This window comes from Prorops nasuta, unplaced genomic scaffold, assembly GCF_024137725.1.
Source record: "Prorops nasuta isolate Cenicafe-Biocafe unplaced genomic scaffold, Cenicafe_Pnas_1.2 PNAS00024, whole genome shotgun sequence".
Taxonomy (NCBI): Eukaryota; Metazoa; Arthropoda; class Insecta; order Hymenoptera; family Bethylidae; genus Prorops; species Prorops nasuta.
The window spans coordinates 3,677,426-3,700,186 of record NW_027116821.1 but is presented as its reverse complement, the minus strand read 5'-3'; the positions used below and the strand labels follow the sequence as shown (position 1 = coordinate 3,700,186).

Sequence of the window (22,761 nt, the reverse complement as noted above, 5' to 3'; positions counted from 1 at the left end):
ATTACATTGTATGTACTACATAAGGTCTGTTCTCGTTGCCTACACTTTTTACACTTTGTGCACTTTTTAGGGTGTCAACTTATACAATAGACAAAGACAGAAATACAGAAAGTGTAGAAAGTGTTAAAAGTGTAGGCCAACGAAAACAGACCTATAGCTGTGTTTTATTTAGCAAAAAGTTGCTACACTTTTTACACTTTGTGCACTTTTTAAGGTGTCAACTTATACAATGGACAAAGACAGAAATACGGAAAGTGTAGAAAAGTGTTAAAAGTGTAGCTAAATAAAACACAGCTAATATGTCTGGTGAACCAATTCGATAATGCCGCGAAAAAGAACAAACCCTAATTGATAAACCCATAGATCGAATTAAAATGAAATAAAAGACAACGAATTATCAGCTTATCATGTGGGGTACGTTGCCCGTTTAACAGAAAACTGAAAGAAAGCTTCTCTGTTCTATAAATGCCAATAACTGACAACTGCATGGATATTGAAAATACAGAAATAATAAAATGATTTTAGTCGTTGATTTGGTTGATTCGTTGAACCCGACAGTGCCCGATGCGCACCGATAACAGCCGAAGCTGATTGCTGATAGAGCATTGTTGGCACTGTTGGCACTTAGCAGTTAGCAGTGGTTAGCAGTAAGCAGGGTTGGCAGTCTGGCAGAGACGGGTGGGACGAGAGCGACGAGAGAAGTGAGAACCAGTGAGAACCGCAACCGCAAGGTCCGCAAGGCGCAAAGTGGCGCAAAGTAGTTGTCAAAATGGCGAGCGAAGCTTCTGTAAGTGTTAATCCAAATTGCGAGGTTGTCCGCGGACAAACTTTCGAAGTCGGTCCTAGATACACAAATTTATCGTACATGGGCGAAGGAGCTTATGGAATGGTTGTGTAAGTGTTTGCAAGTCAAATTTTTCGTTCTTTCTCAACATTTAGCAGTGGTGTTTTCACTGTATGACAAGCGATAAGATAAACAATTAATACAAAAAAGTTCACTTACTCCAACCTCTCTCAATATACTTAGTCAAATCCCATAAAGTATCTCTACGGGGTCAACAATCAAGCTTTATTTGACATTTGATAATGAAATTTTGGAGTATTTAGTATCTTTAGCCTTCCCTTATAGTAAGGCTCAATTATTTTTGGCGCCAGTTTTAAATGAATGTCACACCCTGCTCCTTCCAAGAACTTCTCACCTTTGTTTGATCTTCTTATCTCCTTATCAGTGTTATTTATGTTCTTAACATACCTAATTAAAATCGCTTTATCAGTGTATTCATGGTATCCTGTGAATATTATTATTTATTATGACTGTAAAATAGTCTTACTTGTGTTATAGTACATTCAATATGACACTAATGAGTTGAAGATTGTGACTTCTATTTTATATATATATATATATGTATATATATATGTTTTTAAAGTTTTCTTTTTAAATAAAATCTTTACTTTTATTCAAGAAAAACTACGAAAATTATAAATTACAATCTGAAAAGTGATTGTTGATATATGAATACACTGACATATCAGATTTTTTATTGGCTTAGAAAAATTTTAACCAGATGTTTAATAAATAATTTCTTTGTTTCAGATCTGCTTATGATAATGTTACAAAGACAAAAGTAGCTATAAAAAAAATTTCTCCATTTGAGCATCAAACCTACAGCCAAAGAACTCTGAGGGAAATAAAGATTCTAACAAGGTTTAAACATGAAAATGTAAGACTTTATATGCTTCTCCGTTTTTACTTTAGAACGAATGATTAAAAAGTATCATTGGCATTTTTTTACTTTTTTATTAGATTATAGACATACGAGATATATTAAGAGCACCAACAATAGATCAAATGAAAGATGTGTACATCGTCCAATGTTTAATGGAAACTGATCTCTATAAACTATTAAAAACCCAGGTGGATAATGAGAACTGAAATATTAATGATTAATTAATAAGAATTATTAATAATTGATGAATGCTTATATATTTTTTAGGCTATAAGCAATGATCACATATGTTATTTTCTATACCAAATTCTTCGGGGGTTAAAGTACATTCATTCTGCCAATGTGCTGCATAGAGATTTGAAACCGAGCAATTTGCTTCTGAATACAACATGTGATCTGAAAATCTGTGATTTTGGCTTAGCCAGAGTGGCTGATCCAGATCATAATCATGCTGGCTTCCTCACTGAATATGTAGCAACTAGGTGGTACAGGGCTCCAGAAATTATGCTTAATTCTAAGGTAATTAGTTTACTAATTAAATATGCAATTGTTCTAAAATAAAATTTTGCATCTTTTTAACTATAAACATGATTTGTTTACTAGGGTTATACAAAGTCGATCGACATTTGGTCCGTTGGTTGTATTTTAGCAGAGATGTTGTCGCGAAGGGCTATTTTTCCTGGCAAGCATTACCTTGATCAGCTGAATCATATTCTCGGTGTCCTCGGCTCACCTTCCGCCGAAGACCTTGAGTGTATTATTAACGAGAAGGTTCCTACCGTTTATCGATTTTCTTCTAGCGTTTCTATTTGTACAATCTATTCCTTACACTTTTCGTTCTTCACATTTTTAAAAAAGCCGAATTCTCTCAAATTAATTATTAACTCGAAAAATATTTATTTCAGGCTCGTAATTATCTTCAATCGTTACCGTACAAACCAAAGGTTCCTTGGGTGAGTCTCTTCCCCGATGCAGATCCTAGAGCTTTGGACCTTCTGGATAAAATGCTGACATTCAATCCCAACAAACGAATTGTTGTCGAAGATGCACTGGCTCATCCTTATTTGGAGCAATATTACGATCCTGCTGATGAGGTAGCAAACACTAAAAGTCAGTCCACGAATTTTTTTTTTCATCAATTCATTCAATATTCTCCCCCTTTTGTTTAGCCCGTTGCAACCGAACCATTTAAATTTAACATGGAGCTAGATGATCTTCCCAAAGAAATTTTAAAGCAGTATATTTTTGAGGAGACTATACTCTTCCAGAAGAATCACCAAGAAAATGCTATGTAGTCTATTGGTAAGTCACAATATCGCTTGAACTAACGTTATCTTGATTCGAATAGCTGCACGAAAAAAATTGTTAAATTATGTCTTAAATAATTTAACTTATATATTGTAGCTTTACTTATTTTATCTAAGAAGTTAATTTTAGATATGACGATAGATTCGCAGGATGACCAAAAAGGGAGCGGGGCGTGCGGGAGTCAACTGTAACGCGCTTTAAAAAGATTACTGAAGCGAAAAGATGAGGATGATACAATTTTAACGTTTGCGGAGTGTAAGTTGGTGAATGATAAGGCACGCCTGAGACCTCCGCACATGTACATTCACAAATGACCTGAGACGAAAGAGAGAGAGAGAGAGAGAGAGAGAGAGAGAGAGAATGAAACAGAAAGGACGCGATAAAAGGGAAGAAAGCATTAAAGAATATACAGTGATTTTTCTCACGTGCATAATTCTTACTTTGTATTATAACATTTTTATTTTCCCGTATAAATATCGACATAGGTTACGCTAGTTGACAATTAATTATTGTTATTAATCACCGTCGTATGCTGTCTGTGATTTCATTGGTCGGTAAAGAGCAACCTGGCTAAGGATTTATCAGTTTCATACCCGACTCATCAAGATTTGTCGCGGGGTTGCCAATATTAAGATGCCACATCATAATTAACCAATGACTCGTTATGGATAATCAGTGATACATTTTGTGAATCTTACTAATTCTCAAGTTATCGTATCATTGATGAATATGACGTTAAATTTATGTAGTAGACTATGTTATATTATTTATATTATTTGAGGAACCTGAATGATTATCAATAATACGTATTCTGGATCAAGCTTAATATTCTGGATTCATTGTTTCATCGATGAATACATAATGTAAAATTTGTGCAGTTCTCTATATATTATTATTGGTGTAAATTGAGAAACACCGATTTATCATTGATACCCCATTAATAATCATTTTCACGTCTTCATGAAAAGATCTGTCCTTGATGAGCGAATCTTTGCAACATTCAGAGTTTCTTCATGAGAGTCATTAATTATGAATTTATAACTGATTTATTCCTGTTAAAGTTTTTCGCTTTTATCTAAAAGGGATCCGATAACAGCTAAGTAAGTATTCCCTCATCAAGCCAAGGGGATCTTTTCTAGAAAGAGCTATACATATTTATTGTGATTGTTAAAAGTAGAAATCAAAGTCTTGAAAGAGAATTCTTTCAGTTTTGAAAGATAATATGATGATGATGTGGAAGAACATAAGATAACGATTTGTCAATTCTTGACACACGATAATTGATATTCGATATGTGTTTTAAGTGTTTAAAAATTGAAATATGCGCATTTTGAGAATTTAATGAGAGATCTGTTGCTTCATCGAGAAAAACAAAGAAAGAGAATATGATTACGAGAGATAAATATAAATTTAAGAAATCATTAAACATTTTACGGCTCTTGTACCTCGAATTTAGTCTGTTTTTATTCATTGCATGCCTCGGATGAAATAATTGGATGCAAATGAGAGCACAAGTTATAACTCGAGTATTTTACAACCTGGGAAAAACTATATTGTAGATCCACTTGATATCTCAAGTATTGTAACCTTGATCGTACCTTGCAGCATCTCGTGGATGTTTCAACGATGACTTCATCATTTTCAGTTATGGATGATGAAGTTAATTTCAATTTCAGCAATGGTTATAAAGCTGCAAATTCTGAAAATATTTTATTAATGAAGATGTTCTTAATTGGTAAGAAAGTATCGATGTCTCTCTCAGCATCCAGGGCTACAGAACTTTTTCTAGCTTTCAAAGTCTTTCTGGGAATAAAAATCGCTTTTAATTACCATTCAATCTTCCTTATGTGTGTTATTCGAGAATCAGGAAGAGGAGGGTCCTCTTCGTTCTAAACTGAAGAGTTGTCTAAGGCGTACAAAAATATTTATTGAGTACTTTTTGGAATAAAGTATGAGTGAGAATGAATGGAAAAAGCTGATTTGTAAGAGAGTAGACGAACTCGGGTGTCGTTCCCAATTGAAAAATAAAATAATCCAATCGAATTTTTGACGCTGTTTCATCTTAAGTCTAAATGTCGTCAATAATTACGCTAAGTAAAGAAAGTTCTGATCTGTCAATATTACTTTGGAACCTATTCAGGCTCTGTCAATAGGAAATTTAAACTTTCCAAATGTAATTGTCAATAGTCAAGTGGGACACACTAAGGAATGAGAGCGCAACGATAGATTAGGATTAAAAATAATACATTGATATATTATTATCAATATCATCAGGCCTAATATACTTAACGTTACGTACGTGTATTTGTTGTTGTTGCCTATTCATATCTTATATAAATATATCCGAATATTAAGAGTATTTCGTGTATGAATTTTCAATGTTTAAAGCTGTGAGGGTACACAGAGAGAAATTATTGCCTGTTACTTTTTACTAGCTGATATTCCAGGATGCGCCTTGTCGATCATTCTCAAGGTCAAGTTTTAACAGACGACTAATATTTTTGAAGGTAAAATATCACCAGATTAAATGACTTCAACGATATTGCGTCTTGTTTGTTCTTGTCGAGTAGGTCCTGTTGTTTGTGTCCAGCTGCATTCATAGAATTTGGATTATTCTGCATTTAAGGACACCCTGACGATGACTTACCATTTTAAGGTGTGCCTCATCGATTAGAAATAAAAACAAAAAATGAGAAAAAATAATAAAGAACGTCGCTCTCTATTTATACAATTATATTCAGAGCACGTCTTTGTCGTTCAAAAAGAATTGCCTTCGAAACTAACTTTCTCTTCGTTATTCAATTAGATTTTTTAAGCAACACAAGTTCAGATCCTCCGAAAAGCCACTTCTAGTTAGAAATGGATCTTTTCTAGTAATGATTAATATGAACTTATTTATTGATTTCTCAGCGCTGATCTTGAATTATTGACTAATTATCAGCGATCGGACTGATCAATCTTCCATAATCAATAGCTGAACGTAGTGTTAGTGACTTTTGATTTGCGAATTTTATCGTTTTCTCAGTTTATATACCACAGCTGTAAATATTTCACTGTGCGACCGTGAGGCACGCAATAATTTATCACAATAAATTCATTGCAAGCCGAGTGAATGCGACCGTTTGAGCCTTCACGATCTCCAACGAGAGTTACTTGAAGGATGTATTTTCTATTAACAAATATTCTTAAGTTCCAAATAGTTTTTAATTATTTCTCTCCTTTAGATCCAATTAGACGATTAATTATTCAACGTCCTGAGACTGGTGGCAGGTACACTAAGTTCTTACGTAATGAGATTAGGATAGACTCGAGTCTAGAATAGTTGAAAATGATAAATTAAATCAAAGCCTGGAAGACTTTCCCCGTCTACGAAATCTATGAATGTAGCTAAGAGTGTCAGAATACATGTTACTCACTGTGTTCTAGAATCGAAACTTTTTTCGATTACTTCAGTCATTTCTTCGAATGATTGTTATCCATGTAAATGATATTATATGTATTTAAATCATTATTATCGATTATTGTATTTGAAATGATTATTCAAAGTATTATTGTGCTAATATAAATGCTGGCTTTATTGGCCAAATTATTCAAAGTTTCACGTCATTCCTAATTCCCTACTTTAGTCAAGCAACTCTTTAACCTTTCTTAATTTTCAGTGGAATGTGACAAAATTGATACATGATTTTCATTAATGTTTGCCATAAATACCATTGATGAAGTAGTTTAGAGATATATATACCTCAATTGAATTTGAAAATAAGAAAAGTGAATTGTAAATGCTATATGTACAAAATGTCAGTTGCATACAGATACTATTTATTCTGTTATTTACACAGCATAATTGAATTTTTCTTTAGACCTTTCTTCCAACGTTTACTGCATAATTAAATTGCTCTAAGTGTATAAAAGAGACTACACATTCTCAGCCACTTGAATGTACTCACTTATGCTTACAAAGTTGTCTCTTTTTTTTTAAATAGAAATGAGTAAAGCTTACACGAATCACAATGCTACACAATTATTAACTTAACATCAAATCAACCAGTTCTTTTTGTATATTTGTCATTTTTAACTTCTATCCTTAGTGAAGAGCGTCCGCTTGCATTATTTCCTATTCGAGAGCGTAAATCACCTTTTAGCGTATTTCTGAGATCTCTTGTTTTTACATTTCTAAAAATCAAATCAGAGTTGCTTATTTTTTCTGTTATAGCGGTGAGTACACGACGCGTGAAGAAACCGCACTACGCTGTGTGTGTTTATTCGGTCTAGGTGATTTTTAAACGTTTTAGATTATTTGGTTGACAAAATTAGCGTACTTCAGGAAAGCTTGTAATACATAAACTGCATAAATCTTGAAAATCTATTTTTTAACTTGAAAATACTATGCGGAGCAAAAAATGTTTGCCCCACAAATTCGCATCGCATAAAGACCTCAACGCCGCGCGTAACTCCATGCGCCGTGTACCAGCATCCGAGTTAATGTTTTTTTTTTATAAGCATTTACCCTTGTTTGAAGAAGCTGCTGTTTGTTGCACTCTTTACATTATTTAGTCTAGTCCAGACAGTAGAAGCAACTCGAGGTTTTTGTGGTACAACTTTTATCACACTTCCCCTAGGACCTTGAGCCTCTGTAGCTAGCCCGTAACTTTCTTTACTTTCTTCTTCATCCTCTTCTTCCTCCGCTTCGAGCTCACTAGGCACCTCTTGCATGTATTTATTTTCTTCCTCCTCGTTCTCCCCCTCTTCTTCCTCATCGTCGTCATCCTCCTCTACAATTTCTCCATCCTCCTCTTCAGATTCTACAACCTTCTTCGACATTTTAAAATTGTTTGCATTTGTATTTGTGACTACAACTTGTAATGTGTCTCTGAATGGAGTTTCCTGTTTACCCTTTCCCAACCTAGACCTCAAGTCTTTCGTTTTGTTCACTTTACCATAGGTAGACTAAATAAAATTAAATATATTAAATTTCACCATTTACCTTAATTTTACTTATTGTTAAAACCTGTACCTGTGTTTGAAGCTGATCCTTTTTTTTCTGAAGCTTTTTCTCCTCGTCATCTGCGTGCATTCGCATTCTCAAGACTTTACTACGTTTGCACCATTCCTCTTCACTGCTTTCCTCAGATGTGCTGTCTTCAATAACTACTACTGGATCAATATCTTTTACCTGTTGCTTTATACCTAGCCTTTCTTTTATACTTCCCTGTTCTTTAACACTTAAGCCACGATTAACAAAATCATCTTCTACAGAATCATTCACTCCCCAATTCTGGGACAAAGCTCCCCATGGGTTTTTTATTCTTTTCCGATTGGTCTCACCATCTACATCTTCATCAAGCTCTGACCTTGCCCTCTTTGTATATTTACCTTGTTTGTACATTTTTTTACAAGACTCTGTTAAAATTCCTTTAATACCCCCAAAATTTGGATTCCCATGTTTTTTATAATATTCACTCATCTTTTCAGAATTTGGTTGTTTTCTGTCATTTTTTGTAGCAAATCTAAGAAATATGCCTTTTGATTTTGGATAATCTATTCCTTTTCTCCACAAGCCAGGAGGCAGAGGACATTGTATATCTTTTATATGCACACTGTCTTCGGATTTTTCTAGTTCATTTGTTTTTTCATTGGAAACATTAGTATTTATTTGCATTTTATTGTCACTGGATCCATTGCCTTCTTGCTTAATTTTATTGTCTAAGTAAATATTTTGCTCATTTTTATTAAGTCCAATGATTTTTTTGGACAAACCTAACATTGCTCTGGCTGCAGTCACTGCATCCAGCCAAACCACATTGCCTTAAAATGAAGTAAAGGTATTAAATTTGAATTAGTTCTAGTATAATACTATTAACGGGATCCCTCACGCGTGCTTTACCGACAGTACAAGTCAATAAACAATTCGTTTAATAAAAGTAAAATGCGAAACAAATTGCAAAAACGCGCTTCTTTATGACAAGGTGCCAATTCTAACGAATCAATCCAGCTTAAAAAAACTCAAATCGGATGAAGAATGACGCTGTACCACTGTCCCGCGTTCTTGAAGTGGAAATAACCAAAAGTAACCTCTCTTCAAGAACGCGGCACAATGGTACAGCGTTATTTTTCAACTAATTTGAGTGTTTTTAAGTTCGTTTGACTCGTTATAGGACTGGCACATTATCCTACAAATGCCCGATTGTTCAATTTGCTTCGCATTTGAATTATATTAACTTAATTGTTTATTGACTTGCACTGTCGGTAAAGTAGGCATGAGGGATCCCGTTAAGCATTACTAATAATTATCATGATAACTATACACAAATAATAACTACACACATACATACATGATATATCATTGATCCATTCAATAGATGTTGGAGCATAGGCCTCAAAATATTTAAACACATCCTGTGTGCTCATGTTTTCAGTACCCCTTATATGTATAACGTTCAGCCGAGTATTTTTTTGTACTTCACTATCATTGGTTATACCCATACTAAAATTGATTAATGATAACAATTAATCTTATCAACAGAACTTTTGGAATCTGAGAAAATTACCTGGTATAAAGATCTTTATCATTGTTTGACACAAGTGTTTTTAATTTATCCGCAAGCCCAAAACGTTTGATCCTTTCTTCCTTTTTTAAATTCTCTTCTGTACTAAAAATGTCTACACCAGTAGTGAAGGTTTTTCCATGATTCTCAAAATTCATTTCAGGTACAGTTACCTATATATCAACAAAGCAACAAAATAAGACTTTTAGGTTATGCTAAGACAATCATATATAAAATAGTATATTCATTTAAAATTACATAGGTAAAAATATGTAGTTGAAGAGTCTGATGCTGCTTACCTGAAAAATTTGTACATTTTCAAACGTTTCATCAGTTTTCAGGGATTTTTTAAGGTTACTATCATCCACCAGTGTCATTTCTACATCTTCGTCAAATTCATTCATTTTAAACAAATTCTTATTCCTCCTCCTCAATCCAATTAAGTAAAAGGATTCTAGGAACGCAGATTAAAGTGACCTTTGACGCTATTTAAAAAAATCTTCATCCGAGCATCCTTAGACAAGATAACTGTACACTTTTTACTGCAGCTGTTTAGGTTATGGTTTACAAATAAAACAAGGAACGACAGTACCGACAGTACCGAGTGGTACCGAGTGCCGACAGTGGCGTCTCCAAGCATTCAAACACAGCGGTACTCGATCTTCGATATGTATTCGCTGTCGCACGCAAAGGTCAGCGCCAACTGGTGGTGAATTCAGAACTGACTTAGAAAGGAAAACATTGAAAAAATTTTTCACAGAAATTAATATTTAGTGTGTCGAACATATTGCAAAAGTAATTCCATTAGTGGTGACCTAATAATTATATTTATTCTATTTTTTATAACTTGCACTATCTCTTTTTCTCTAATGTCTTTTTAAGCGGCCATTTTTATCACGATTCGATGCGCCACCTAGTGAGTGTTGCGATGGCGAATTGAAAAAGGAGTCACGTGAAATGTAAAAAAGGGCGCGAAATATATAAGAAAACAGAATCGTTGAACTATCAAATTACTTATTTTTATGCGATTCGACGAAAAAGAAAAACTTTTTCGTAGTAATTAGAGATTCAAATTTAAGTCATATGATAGATAATTAATTATGATGTCTGGTGAAACACCAAATAAAGCAATTTTTCCACTAGTAGATATCTACTGTATTAATGAGACACGCTTTAAATAGGAAACAAATCTTTATATATAATTAAATAAATAATTTGGAATACCATAAATAATGATTGATACATATTTAAAAAAAATCATTTTAATGTTTATTTTTGATGTCATATTATTACTTGCATTAGCTCATTTTCCCTTTCAACTTAATTATTCTCCTAAAAATTTAGTACTTTTCATTTGACTTTAATTTTTTTAATGAGTCATTTTCACCATTATATAAAAATGCTTTATAAATTCATCAGATAGACTATTTAAAACAATGATTAACGTGCTTCGCCAAACCTATTCTATTTAATAAGAACATCATTATATAATTACATACAAAAATTTATATTATATTTGTTTTTGTAGATTAATAAAAAAATTTCTTTGGTCAACTTGTACAGTATATTTTAACGATGAAAATAATATCACAGAAATTATAACCGAACGAAACAACAAATTTAAGAGAAAAACTAATTAAAAAAAGACAACTAATGAAATGGCATTTGAATAAAATTTAACAAATGAAATATTTTTATACTATGTTCTACAAATTCTATTTTCTATTTTGCTATTGTTTCTTCAAATATAAAGCAAAAGTTTAGTTATGTATACATATATATATATATATATTTCACATTTAAAACATATCTGATTAATATATACAGTATATAGATATCTAGTGGAGGAATCACCTTAATAATTCTGAAATAAGATTACAGCGTTATAAATAAATAAATAAAATTGGTAGGGGGTAAAAGTTTAGCACTCGAGTAAAATTTTAGTGCAACAATTAAATGTTTTACTTTAATTTCTTCTCTTTTAATATTTATCAATTTTCGAAAGAATTTGAATGAATGATGTACTACTGGAAAATCGTTACTATAGCAAGAGGGGCAACGAATAAGTGGGGAATATAAGAAACTCGTAACTTCGTGATAGCGATCAGTGGATCAGTGGGAATGGTAGTGGTATAGTTAAATAAGCTGCTGCTAAAAGAAAAGAAGGAGTACTGGTTGAGCCAAAGATTTAATTTTCTTATATTGACACAATTGTTACCTAACCATTGTGTTAATGAAAGATTAAATACTACGAACTTATAAACCGAATTCTTGCGTGTGATCTCGTTGTATCTTTTGTAGTTTCGACACCTCGCGTGTGACTTTCTTTTGTTTCAACAGAATTTAAAAATAATTCCAATATTTATCTTCGCGTATCTTGTGCACGTGTATATATATATATATATATATATATATATTTACAAGTGTCCATATATTTGTTTGTTATTCTGCGAAATTAAGTTGCATTGTTCAAAATTTTTGAATTTGTAAAAAAATGCCTGAAAATGGATTGCAACTATCAGAAATTGTGAGTATTTTTTTTTCTATCATAAATTATTTTTTACGTAAATATTAATTTTTTTCGATAGGCATTTTGATGAATATTATTGATATTAGCATAATTGCTTATTAAAATAATAAGATAAAATTGATATTTGAGTTAAGCTGTTTAAGGCAATTAAAGGCAGGTTTATCTCTACGTACTGTACACTCAATTTCTCTTCTATAACATTTATATTTGTTTTTCGTAAAATTTATTGACTAGAAAGAAATCATTATATTTGTAATAACTAATAATGTTTTATAAAAGAATATAATATTTTAAGGTTCTCGCGCGCGTTTTGGAGTGTGAAGTGAACGTATAGTGGGAATCATTTTAATAAAAAATAATTTGATACTCGAAAATTGGAGAATTGAAACAATCGAATTCCCAAGTCTATAAAAACCTCTTGTGCATACACGTATTGTTTATCATTATTATCAGGATCTACTATACTTATTTCGACGTTTTCTTAATTTAAAATAACAAAACCCGAGGAATCCAATTTTGTACCCAGTTTTCATAAATAATTAAAAATTTAAAATTTCTGAAATGATTTTTCTAATCGTATTTCAAACTGACTCAGCTGTGTCCCTTTTCATTTCCTTTCTTTCTCTCTTTCTTACTCTCTCTTCCAATGCTTTGTTGAATCCAAAGTCATGAATGAAGTAGTCATGAAAATTGTGGCAGGACGGAATACGCTAACGGTACAATCTGCAAATACAAGAAAGCTTCCAAAATGCTATGACCGAAAATCGATATTGTGATTAGGGTTGTCAATAGACAAGACAGAGACAAACGAATAAGGAATCGATGTCTCTCTGCGTCTGTTACTCCAGCCCCCTCCCCCCTCGAATTCATTTACTATAAAGAGCTGGTGAAATGGGAGTGAGAGAGAAGCAGTACATTTTTCTCACTTCCCTCTTTTTCTCTATCTCACTTTTTTAAGACAAAGTTAATGAAGGAACTTGTATTCGAGAGAGAGAAGTGGAAAGTGCACTACTTCTCTCTCACTCCTACATTTCACCAGCTTTTTAATAAACAAATCAATTCAAGGAGGGGGTTGAAGGGATGAACTCATAAAGACAGCATTTAGCTTATTCTCCTGTCTCTGTCTATTAACAACAAATCACATGCCAATTATCGACCATCGTATTTTTAAATACTTTTCATCTCGATCCATTTTATCTGTCGCTCCCTGTATAATACGATTACACATCATTCTTAAGACACATTTTTGTGGTATAAAAATTAATAAACTTAGTTTTTATTTTTAATCTAGACTTTGGACAATACTTTATCATCCTTTGACAATAGAGACGTCGATTCCAGAAAAGTTGATATTATTTATGGGATTGATGATACACCACCATGGTACCTTTGTTTATTTATGGCTCTACAGGTAAACGATTGATTGTTCTCAAAATTGGCATTAATAATTTATCGTTATCGCTATTGTTTTGTTAGCGATTGCAATATTGTTAATTATAAATATTCTTTTAGCATTATTTGACAATGATAGGGGCTATCGTTTCCATCCCTTTTATATTGACCCCAGCACTCTGCATGGCTGAGGATGATCCAGCTAGGAGTTACATAATATCGACGATGCTTTTCGTCACTGGAATCGTAACTTTTGTCCAGACAACCGTCGGATGCAGGTTGATTAATTAAATATCGATTAAAGAGGCTTTGATTTTACCTGCTCCATGATTTACAAATAAAAAGTTATTGATTCGTAAAGTAATGTATATATTTGATGGAGATCAAGGGTCAGCTGTTTCAGTGTTTCTTCAAAGTAATGTATTTGATAAACATTGCTAATTGTGGCAAATATTATAATATCAAGTTTTACAAAATTTATAAATTTATCGAGAAGTTACCGATATATAGGTACCCAGCGTCTGTTTGAGGGCTAGTTTTTTTATTTTCTGGTAAACATCTTTGTAAATTTGTTCTTTTAGGGTAAAACTTGAAGTTGAATAGAATTTACTGCAGCTAATAATTTTTATCAATGGGTGGAAAAACTGGTTTTAAGAGAGAGAGAGAGAGTGTGTGTGTATGTGTGTGTGTGTACAGAAAAAAGAAGCAGGGAAAGGGGATAGTACAGATACTGAATAAAAGAAATGAATTAATCCTACACAATATTGCAAAATGGTCAACTGTAGAATGACGAATGCTACAAGAAAAAACTAGAATTGTTCTTAATAAAAAAAACTAATTTGAATTACAAGGATTAATTCAACTTGTTCAATCTCTATCTATCTGCGCAATTCAAATATTTGCGTGATAAGGAGTACGATCATTCGTTAAAATAAAGATATAAGTCAAAAAGACTCATCTCAGTCCTTGAAAAAAAATAAAAATAATCTTTTCACTAGTATACCAATAATTTTCTCTCTACAATACTAAAAATGTTTCTTAAAACTTTTAAAATTGTAATGTTACGTAATTACAATGGCATATTTATTCAACGAAGCCTATTGTCAATTTGTTATCATGTATAGCAGTAAGAATATTCCAGTTATATGGATTTTTTTGCATCGGATAAGTTCACGAGATTACTTAAAAGAAAAAAATAAATGTTAAGCCATTTAAAGCTCTAAAGCATCGTGAGAAGCCAAAAGAAGATTTGGTGGAAATAATTATATTATCTCAAAGATATTATAAATGATAAAATATATTTGAACAATAATCATTCAGTTATCAACAATTATAAACTTAGTCAACTTTTTGAGTATTTATTTGTATTAAAAAATAATCTCACTCCAATTATTTTCCCTGGTTTTATTTTATCTTTAGTCCACTTCACCTTAATTTTATTATTATTATTCCTTTTATAGATTACCTCTGGTTCAAGGTGGGACCATTTCTTTCCTAGTACCAACACTGGCAATTTTAAATCTACCCCAGTGGAAATGTCCTTCAAACGAGATTCTTAGTGAGATGTCTCCAGAGAATCGAACCGAGCTCTGGCAAGTTAGAATGAGAGAACTTTCTGGTGCCATTGCAGTATCTGCGACCTTCCAAATTATTGTAGGATTTGGAGGTAATTATTGAAAGCCATTTTTGATAATTTTGTTATCCTAATTTTTCTTAATTGGATTTTTTATGTGCCAGGTATTATTGGATATATATTAAAATTTATAACACCGCTAACTATAGTACCAACTGTATCCTTGGTGGGTTTATCACTTTTTGAGAATGCAGCTGATGCTGCCTCCACACATTGGGGAATCTCTGCAGGGTAATTAAAAGCATTATACTCTTTTAGAAAATTCAGAATTACAGTAAATTCTTCTCTTTATAGAACATTTATCCTTCTGACCCTTTTCTCTCAATTAATGAGCAACGTTAAAGTTCCAATTATTCATTACAAGAAAGGCAATGGAATTAGGATAATCTGGTTTGAATTATTCAAATTATTTCCGGTTAGTACAACCTCAGGAAACAGAATAGAATTTTTATAGATTTTTCTTAATAATGTATCTTTTTATTTTCAAGGTTTTATTAACGATAATCGTTATGTGGATAATTTGTACAATTTTAACTGTGACTGATGCACTTCCGGTTAGCCATCCAGCAAGATCTGACAGTAAAATTAATATAATCGAACAATCACCTTGGTTCAGACTTCCCTATCCTGGTGAATGGGGAGTTCCTACGGTTTCATTATCCGGAGTCCTGGGGATGTTGGCTGGTGTCTTGGCTTGCACCGTTGAGTCGATTAGCTATTATCCGACAACGTCTAGAATGTGTGGTATAGTTATTGGATTCATGGATTAGATGGATAGATGGATGAATAAATAGTTAGATGAATTGAATAAATGAAGATGAAAGCTACAAGGAAATAGTTTTTCAGTAAAAATGACTATGAACTTATATTAATCAAGAGACATATTGTCAATTTTTTCATTATTCACTAATAAAAAATTCTAGATTTTACAGTGAATATTAGTTACAGTTTTCTTTTGGATCACAATTTAGTTATAATCCAGTAGATAATAAAATAATTAGCGGTGTGACTCGTGGTTAATATACTTAATTAATTTCTTTAATAACTTGGTGTTGTATAAATTTAATAGGAATATTTTTCAGGTGCCCCACCACCCCCTGTTCATGCCATTAATAGAGGGATTGGAATTGAAGGGCTGGGAACTATGTTAGCTGGTCTTTGGGGAAGTGGAAATGGAACAAATACTTTCGGAGAAAACGTTGGAACGATTGGTAAACATCCCTCGAGTAAATTAATAATTTTTACAATATTTCTTACCATATTATGATTACTTTTACCAGGTGTTACCAAAGTAGGCAGTCGCAGAGTCATCCAATGGGCATGTGCCTTAATGATCCTTCAGGGTATAGTCAGTAAATTTGCTGCAATCTTCATCATTATTCCAGAACCTATCGTTGGTGGGATATTCTGTGTAATGTTTGGAATGATTTGTGCCTTTGGTAAGATGATTAAAAATATAATACAAAGAATTCTTTATTTATTTAATCAATTCTTAATTAACAGGACTCTCGGCACTTCAGTATGTTGACTTGAACTCTGCCAGAAATTTATATATCTTAGGATTTTCCATGTTTTTCCCACTAGTATTGTGTAAATGGATGGCAAAAAATCCTGATGTTATACACACAGGAAGTGATTTGTTAGATAGTGTGCTCACTGTTTTATTGAGTACTACTATTTTAGTTGGAGGACTCTGTGGATGCTTTCTGGATAACATCATTCCAGGTACAGTGTAAATCTGTTTATCATATTATCTATCATTGCTCTTCTTATTAATTATATGATTCTTCAATCATTTATCCATATTTAGCATTCATTTATAATTTATGATCAAGGTACTGATGCTGAAAGGGGCCTAGAAGCTTGGGCCAAACAAATGGCACTTAGCACGCCGAAAGACGAGCAAGAGAAATTTAATCATGAATCAAATATTTTCGATTTTCCAATTGGAATGGATTTAATTAGAAGGTGGAGTTGGACTTCATATTTACCTTTCTCACCCACGTACAAGCCCAAACCGTTTTGTCCTTATCAGTCAAAACAATCCTGATTCAAGTACTGTATAGTGTCTAATTATTTTAATTATGGTTATTTAAGTTATTTATTAAGGCATGAGCAGAATTCCTCGAATGACTACACGAGTCTTCAGAACCAGGTTCAAACTTTTTATGAGCTATCAATGATTGTAACCTTTAGATATTTGGTTTGTTCTTTTTCGCAACACTATAGAACTAGTGTAATTAGTTGAAATATGACAAACACACACATACACACATATTTTTTCTTACTCTAACTTATTGCCCCAGTGCAGTAAACAGTAAAAAAGAACAGATGTAATATGCGAAACACTACATTTGTAATTTCAATTTTTTACAAACTAGTAAAAGAGAAAGAGGGAGAGATCGCTGCTCTTGTGATTGCTCGATCTTCAAAGCTTATCGTAGAATCAACATAAGTATGATAAATGTATCTTAAGAGATGGGATTCGACCGTTGAATTTGAAATTTCCTACATTATATAGACGGTTCGGCGTCCTTCGATTATTTTCCAACTTTTCTCTTCTTCAACCTTTCGTCGTTAAAAACACTAAGCAAATCTGTACATATACATGTGGCATATATCCTATATCTTTTCCCTAATAATACAAATAATTTAAATTAAATATCTGTAATAATTGTACAATTTTGTAATAAAGCAGAAACTTGTAAGAAATATATTTACAATTTTAGTTCCGTTTATTCAAAATTGTTTTAAAAATGATCTTTTCCAGAGTAAAACGTCAAATCTTTTAAAAATGATAAGTGTACTTAATTATATAAACCACAGAGTTTTTTCAAAAAATGAAAAAAACATTTGTTATCATTATCAATATTAATCGCAATTAAAAATATTTTTATCACACAAACACGTTCAGCCATTCTTATAACTCATTAGATTCATCAATATTCCTTTTCATTCACTACTTATAGCTATATATCTATAAGTTCAATATTCAGTCTTCACACTGTTGTCAGTTGAAGATTTTATTTACACCAGAGAGTTACGTGGGACTATTTACAAGGGCCTGACGGTTCTCTGTAGTACATTATGCACTACACCATTTTTATGGCGTTATCAATATGTAACATTGATATTGTTTTTTTCACTCGCAATGCTGTTAATCGAGCCATAGGATTCTCGTGCCAGCAGTCAACCATTAGCTTGACCAATGTTTGTAGGATCTGTAAGAAAAATTGTTTTATTATCATTTGCAAATGTTATATATTAATGCAAGGTAAAAATTTTTATATCGAGCTTTATAAATTATAACAAAGTCAGGTGTTCTAATTAGAAAAATAATTAATTGAGTATTTAATAATTTGGAGAGAATACTAATGTAAATTACAATGCTTACAGGGTCATTCTTCCATTTTGTAGGAATGTCTGGACGTAGTTGTTTCACGCAAACAGCTAATCTCATATCTTCGAAGTCTGGATCGTTGGGCACCACGTTGTGATAGGGTAAAGCGTAAGGCTCTGCCATAGATATATTTCCATCAGTGGCGTACCTTCTGCACGTCTCCCATAATACAAGTCCCAGTGAATATATATCTGCCATCTTAAAGGCATCGAACGAACGTGTGTTTAAACTCTCGTCCAGAACTTCAGGGGCCATGTAACGCCGAGTTCCTACTCTGATGTTTGGTGCTATATCGATCTCTCCATTCTTACTGAAAACAAATATATATTTTACTTAATATCTTGCAACATCTAATTAATCTGTGTGTATACATATATTTAGGTAGGAGTTAGAAATGATATTTTTTCATTCCAAGAGAGGTACCCTTCAAATCTTCTCCAAATAAGTAAAAGAAATATCATTGAAACCCCTGGGTGCTAAGAAAAAATCTTAGAATATCCCCCTCCCCCCTCCGAGCCTTTTACATTTTCTTATTTAAAAAACGTAGGGTTTTTACGGACTGTGGAAATTAATTTTGGATTTTTGGTAATCGTTACTTTACAATTGTTTTAATCATATTAAACTGTTAATTATAGGTAACAATATTTATAGAAATTTTTAGTGAATTTTCTGTAATTAATATCACCTATACTTGACAGTTTAATAAAAAAGTTTCAAGGTAACAAATACGGAAAATCGAAAATTAATTTCCACAGTTCGTAAAAATCCTATGTTATTTAAATGGGAAAAAAGTGGCTCAAAGGGTACTTTAAGACTTGATCCAAGCGCCCAGGTTTCGGGAATATTTGTTATATTTATTTAGAATAAAATTTTGCATGGTGTCTTAGTTAAAATGAAAAAAAAAACATTTTTTAACACGAGTACTTTAATATATACGTACTCATACATATATTGAAATAATTACCTAATAAATCTTACAGCTAAACCAAAGTCAGCTATTACACATTCCCCATCCTTCTTGATAAGGATATTTTTGCTCTTAATATCCCGATGAGCTACTGCTAGCTTTCCAGTGGTACCAAAAATTTCAGTGTGCATATAATCAATGCCAGAGGCTATTGAAAGACAGATGGTTAACAAGGATGGACCATCTAAAACTGTAGTTTGCAGGTAATCGTGTAAAGATCCCCTTTCATGGTAATCTGTGATCAGCAACATTTGAGTACAGGACCCTGTTCCTTTGATGTCAGCAGCGATACATTGAAGGACATTTTCATGTCTCATGACTACTGTTCGGTAAATTTCAGTTTCCCTGAACCAAGAAGCCTCCTCCAAGGTAAAGAATACTTTAACAGCAACTTTTTCACCTCTCCAACTGGCAAGCCAAACTTCACCATAGCGTCCTCTCCCTATGCACTTGGACAGAAATAGTTGCTTGGCAATGGAACTTTCTACCAGTAAAGGTAGACCAGAGCCTGAGCCACTGCTCTGATCAATAAAGTTTTGAATAATTCCCTCATTAGGTACCAAACGAAGACCACACTCTTTCCTCCTGTACCTATAGTAAGTTATCAATATTGTTATGGTAAATAGCATTAGACACACTGACAAAAACACAGCTAATATGATGAAAGAAGCCCCTGATGCTATGGCTATAGGATCAGGGGATGCTGTTGTGCGTGGTTTGTATTTTGGAAATAGGTCTTTGTTGCAGAAAGATGTATCATTGCAGCAAAGTATGCTCTTCTCTTGCAAATGTGGCACCAAGTATCCTTTACACTGCAGGAAGCTTTGTTCATCCGGTGGTAAACAACCAAACGAATACTCTGGGATAAATTCACGATTTTCAGCATCCCAGACCTCCTCCATAACGCTGAAACAGTATCCACCAGGTGGTCCTTCGCAAGTTCCATTCTGCCTCTCATCACGACAGTGTCCTTCGCAGTAGCAAGTTAGTCCAGTTACTAAAAACAGAAAAAAAAATTATTATTATATTTCATAAGTTGGTTCACCGATAAACAATCAATACTACGCTCTTAATATTTATAGCTATTAAAAACTCGACCAGATTACATACTTTGTACATATATATTTATATGATAGGGATTTGATCGAGCTTTTATCGTAGCTTTGAAAAAAATATATAGTAATTCGATTCACATTGGATATAATAACTGCTATATTTTGCTGTATGATGATAAATTATAATGCTGAAAGTACATCATAAAAAATTCATTATTAAAAATACCGGTTTGTTTTAATTCTAAAATATTCTATTTGATTTTTGTGATGTCATTATTTGGAAAATTGAATTGTTGAATGTTAAACGATAGGAAAATAATTCATATTAATTTCAAAATACTTTATTGGATTTTGTATAAATTATATTTTGTGGAATTACGATAAAGATCGAATTAAACATTTATCGTAAGTTTCACATTTAATACGATTACAATGATAACCCATATAGCACACTTGTCTAAAAGTCGTATAATAGTCATCTTTTAGTGATCTATATAAAAGATGTGTTTAAGTCACTTTGTGCTGCATGGGAACATAAAAAGTCTCGCGATTGAATTTGTATAATCAGTTTCATATTAAATTTAAATAGAATAAAAATATCTGTCATTTTCTGGTTCCAACGATTGACACAATAAATTACAAAAAAATTGTATAAAAATTTGAACGTTTTTTTCGATCAATTTATGATGTAAGGATATTAGGAAAGGTCAGTGGGATTTAATAAACTGTACGTAGGGATACTCACCATTGCTGAAATTGATGATACACAAAGTTAAAAAGATCCAAAAAGCGTGCTTACATTTGCGCCAATCCGAAGTATCGAAAAACGCATCCATTTTCTACACACTAGAGCACATACTTCTCTGCGACGTACTGACCACGTTTACTGACGTCACTGACCGCTGACGTAGACGTAGGGTTTTCAGCGCTAGGTAAGAGTCTCAAGTAGTCTCAATAATCTCAAACGTAGGACACGAATTGGTCGGCAATTTCCGGAGACGCTCGGAAATGATGAAGATGGAGTTTCTCCACAGTTAAACTAATGCTGATAAATGGCCGGAATTTGGTGCCCCCTCACTTTGAATATTATTCCTATATATATATATATATATATATTCGTGTATGGTTCAGTTATAGAATAGTGTATCAATTTTCATGTTAAAATCTAGCGTAAAATAAGTCGAACCACACACGAATCAATTCTGAACGCTGAGCATAAGTAATTAAAACTTGTATTACCTTTCAGCTTCAGTCATACCTGAATTACAAATAATTCCTGCACGATTACTTTACAATGACTAATATTAGCGCGGATACAAAGGTATACTGAAAAGTAATTAAAAATTTTTCTAGGAAATCAGCCGAAATGTGCAGAAAATCCCGAACGCTACTATAACCTAACGGAAATTTTGAACAAAGGATTTATAAATAAAGGGTCATCGTAAACCTATACCTCAACCAGTTTGACCTTACCTACTACTGACGCACGACACCGTTCCAAATACAACAATAAAGAGCATCGCAGCAATTCACAAGGCGAGGTATATTAATATGGAATAGATAATACTTTTATGAGAAATTAAAAAAATTTCTGTTTTATAAAATAATTTCAAAAAAATGTTTTATTCATGCAATACTATACAAAAATTTTTGATGATCTCTGAATTATTTAAAAAATATTAATTTAGACTAAGATAAAATTGTAATACTGAATATAAAATAGAAGTATATAGTCTGTGTACTAATAATCCATGGATTCAAATACATTAAATAAAAAAGAGATATATGAATAAGCGTTTTAACATTACTTTGAATTAATTACGAAAAATTCTGTGTGATAAAAAATACAATAATAAAAATATAATTCTAGTCAGAATATAAAAAAATGCTGACACAATCCATTTCTTATTATATCACGATATAAGTCAACTTCAGAGCTCCAAATGAAGCTCTGGTTCTCGTAAAAATTATATCATGAAATGCCGATATTATAAAAAGATGATCAATTATTTGAAGAGTGTAGAAAGCGTCTTAATTAATTAAGCAAGAAACCCATGACTGCGACTGTTTCCTAATCAATTCCTCAGACGTCGTTAGAGTATGGCTTTCTTTGATAGGTCGTATAGGTTCTCATTATAGGTCGTAATACACCCTCTGATATTTTTCATCTTTATAATAAATTTTCACTGGTTCTGTTTGTGTTC

The 22,761-nt window shown here is 32.5% G+C and overlaps 4 protein-coding genes and 1 long non-coding RNA gene across 7 annotated transcripts; 3 read left to right on the top strand and 2 right to left on the bottom strand.

Moving 5' to 3' along the window:
- The first annotated feature begins 641 nt into the window (after window positions 1–641).
- rl (Mitogen-activated protein kinase rl) lies at window positions 642–5,078 on the top strand. Of its 2 annotated transcripts, none has more exons than XM_066740727.1 (8): window positions 642–894; window positions 1,595–1,721; window positions 1,805–1,915; window positions 1,995–2,246; window positions 2,331–2,498; window positions 2,633–2,821; window positions 2,897–3,029; window positions 3,177–5,078. In XM_066740727.1, exons 1-7 carry the CDS (start codon window positions 770–772, stop codon window positions 3,020–3,022), a joined length of 1,098 nt encoding a protein of 365 aa, XP_066596824.1. In that variant the 5' UTR covers window positions 642–769; the 3' UTR covers window positions 3,023–3,029; window positions 3,177–5,078. The 2 variants fall into 2 exon arrangements, with proteins under 2 accessions (XP_066596824.1, XP_066596825.1); XM_066740728.1 differs by having other exon boundaries at window positions 3,165–5,078.
- Window positions 5,079–5,224: 146 nt separating this feature from the next.
- Window positions 5,225–10,185, bottom strand: LOC136781740 (nuclear cap-binding protein subunit 3-like). Its single transcript, XM_066740726.1, has 6 exons — window positions 9,880–10,185; window positions 9,584–9,753; window positions 9,368–9,519; window positions 8,050–8,840; window positions 7,543–7,982; window positions 5,225–7,208 (listed from the first exon to the last, which is right to left on the bottom strand). The coding sequence occupies exons 1-6, from the start codon at window positions 9,982–9,984 to the stop codon at window positions 7,076–7,078; spliced, it is 1,791 nt and encodes a 596-aa protein (XP_066596823.1). The 5' UTR covers window positions 9,985–10,185; the 3' UTR covers window positions 5,225–7,075.
- A 1,517-nt stretch (window positions 10,186–11,702) lies between these two features.
- Window positions 11,703–17,851, top strand: LOC136781859 (solute carrier family 23 member 2). 2 transcript variants are annotated; one of them, XM_066740867.1, is made up of 11 exons: window positions 11,703–12,107; window positions 13,402–13,521; window positions 13,623–13,780; window positions 14,963–15,168; window positions 15,240–15,366; window positions 15,430–15,550; window positions 15,624–15,879; window positions 16,218–16,346; window positions 16,416–16,574; window positions 16,639–16,860; window positions 16,971–17,851. In XM_066740867.1, the coding sequence occupies exons 1-11, from the start codon at window positions 12,075–12,077 to the stop codon at window positions 17,183–17,185; spliced, it is 1,746 nt and encodes a 581-aa protein (XP_066596964.1). In that variant the 5' UTR covers window positions 11,703–12,074; the 3' UTR covers window positions 17,186–17,851. The 2 variants fall into 2 exon arrangements, with proteins under 2 accessions (XP_066596964.1, XP_066596965.1); XM_066740868.1 differs by lacking the exons at window positions 13,402–13,521; window positions 13,623–13,780.
- Window positions 17,852–17,874: 23 nt separating this feature from the next.
- LOC136781857 (bone morphogenetic protein receptor type-1B-like) lies at window positions 17,875–21,435 on the bottom strand. The gene is made up of 4 exons (XM_066740866.1): window positions 21,303–21,435; window positions 19,500–20,499; window positions 18,530–18,845; window positions 17,875–18,356 (listed from the first exon to the last, which is right to left on the bottom strand). The coding sequence occupies exons 1-4, from the start codon at window positions 21,391–21,393 to the stop codon at window positions 18,228–18,230; spliced, it is 1,536 nt and encodes a 511-aa protein (XP_066596963.1). The 5' UTR covers window positions 21,394–21,435; the 3' UTR covers window positions 17,875–18,227.
- A 200-nt stretch (window positions 21,436–21,635) lies between these two features.
- LOC136781858 (uncharacterized) lies at window positions 21,636–22,339 on the top strand. The gene is made up of 2 exons (XR_010823999.1): window positions 21,636–21,776; window positions 21,911–22,339. It is a non-coding gene; the product is annotated as an uncharacterized lncRNA (long non-coding RNA).
- Window positions 22,340–22,761: the final 422 nt, after the last annotated feature.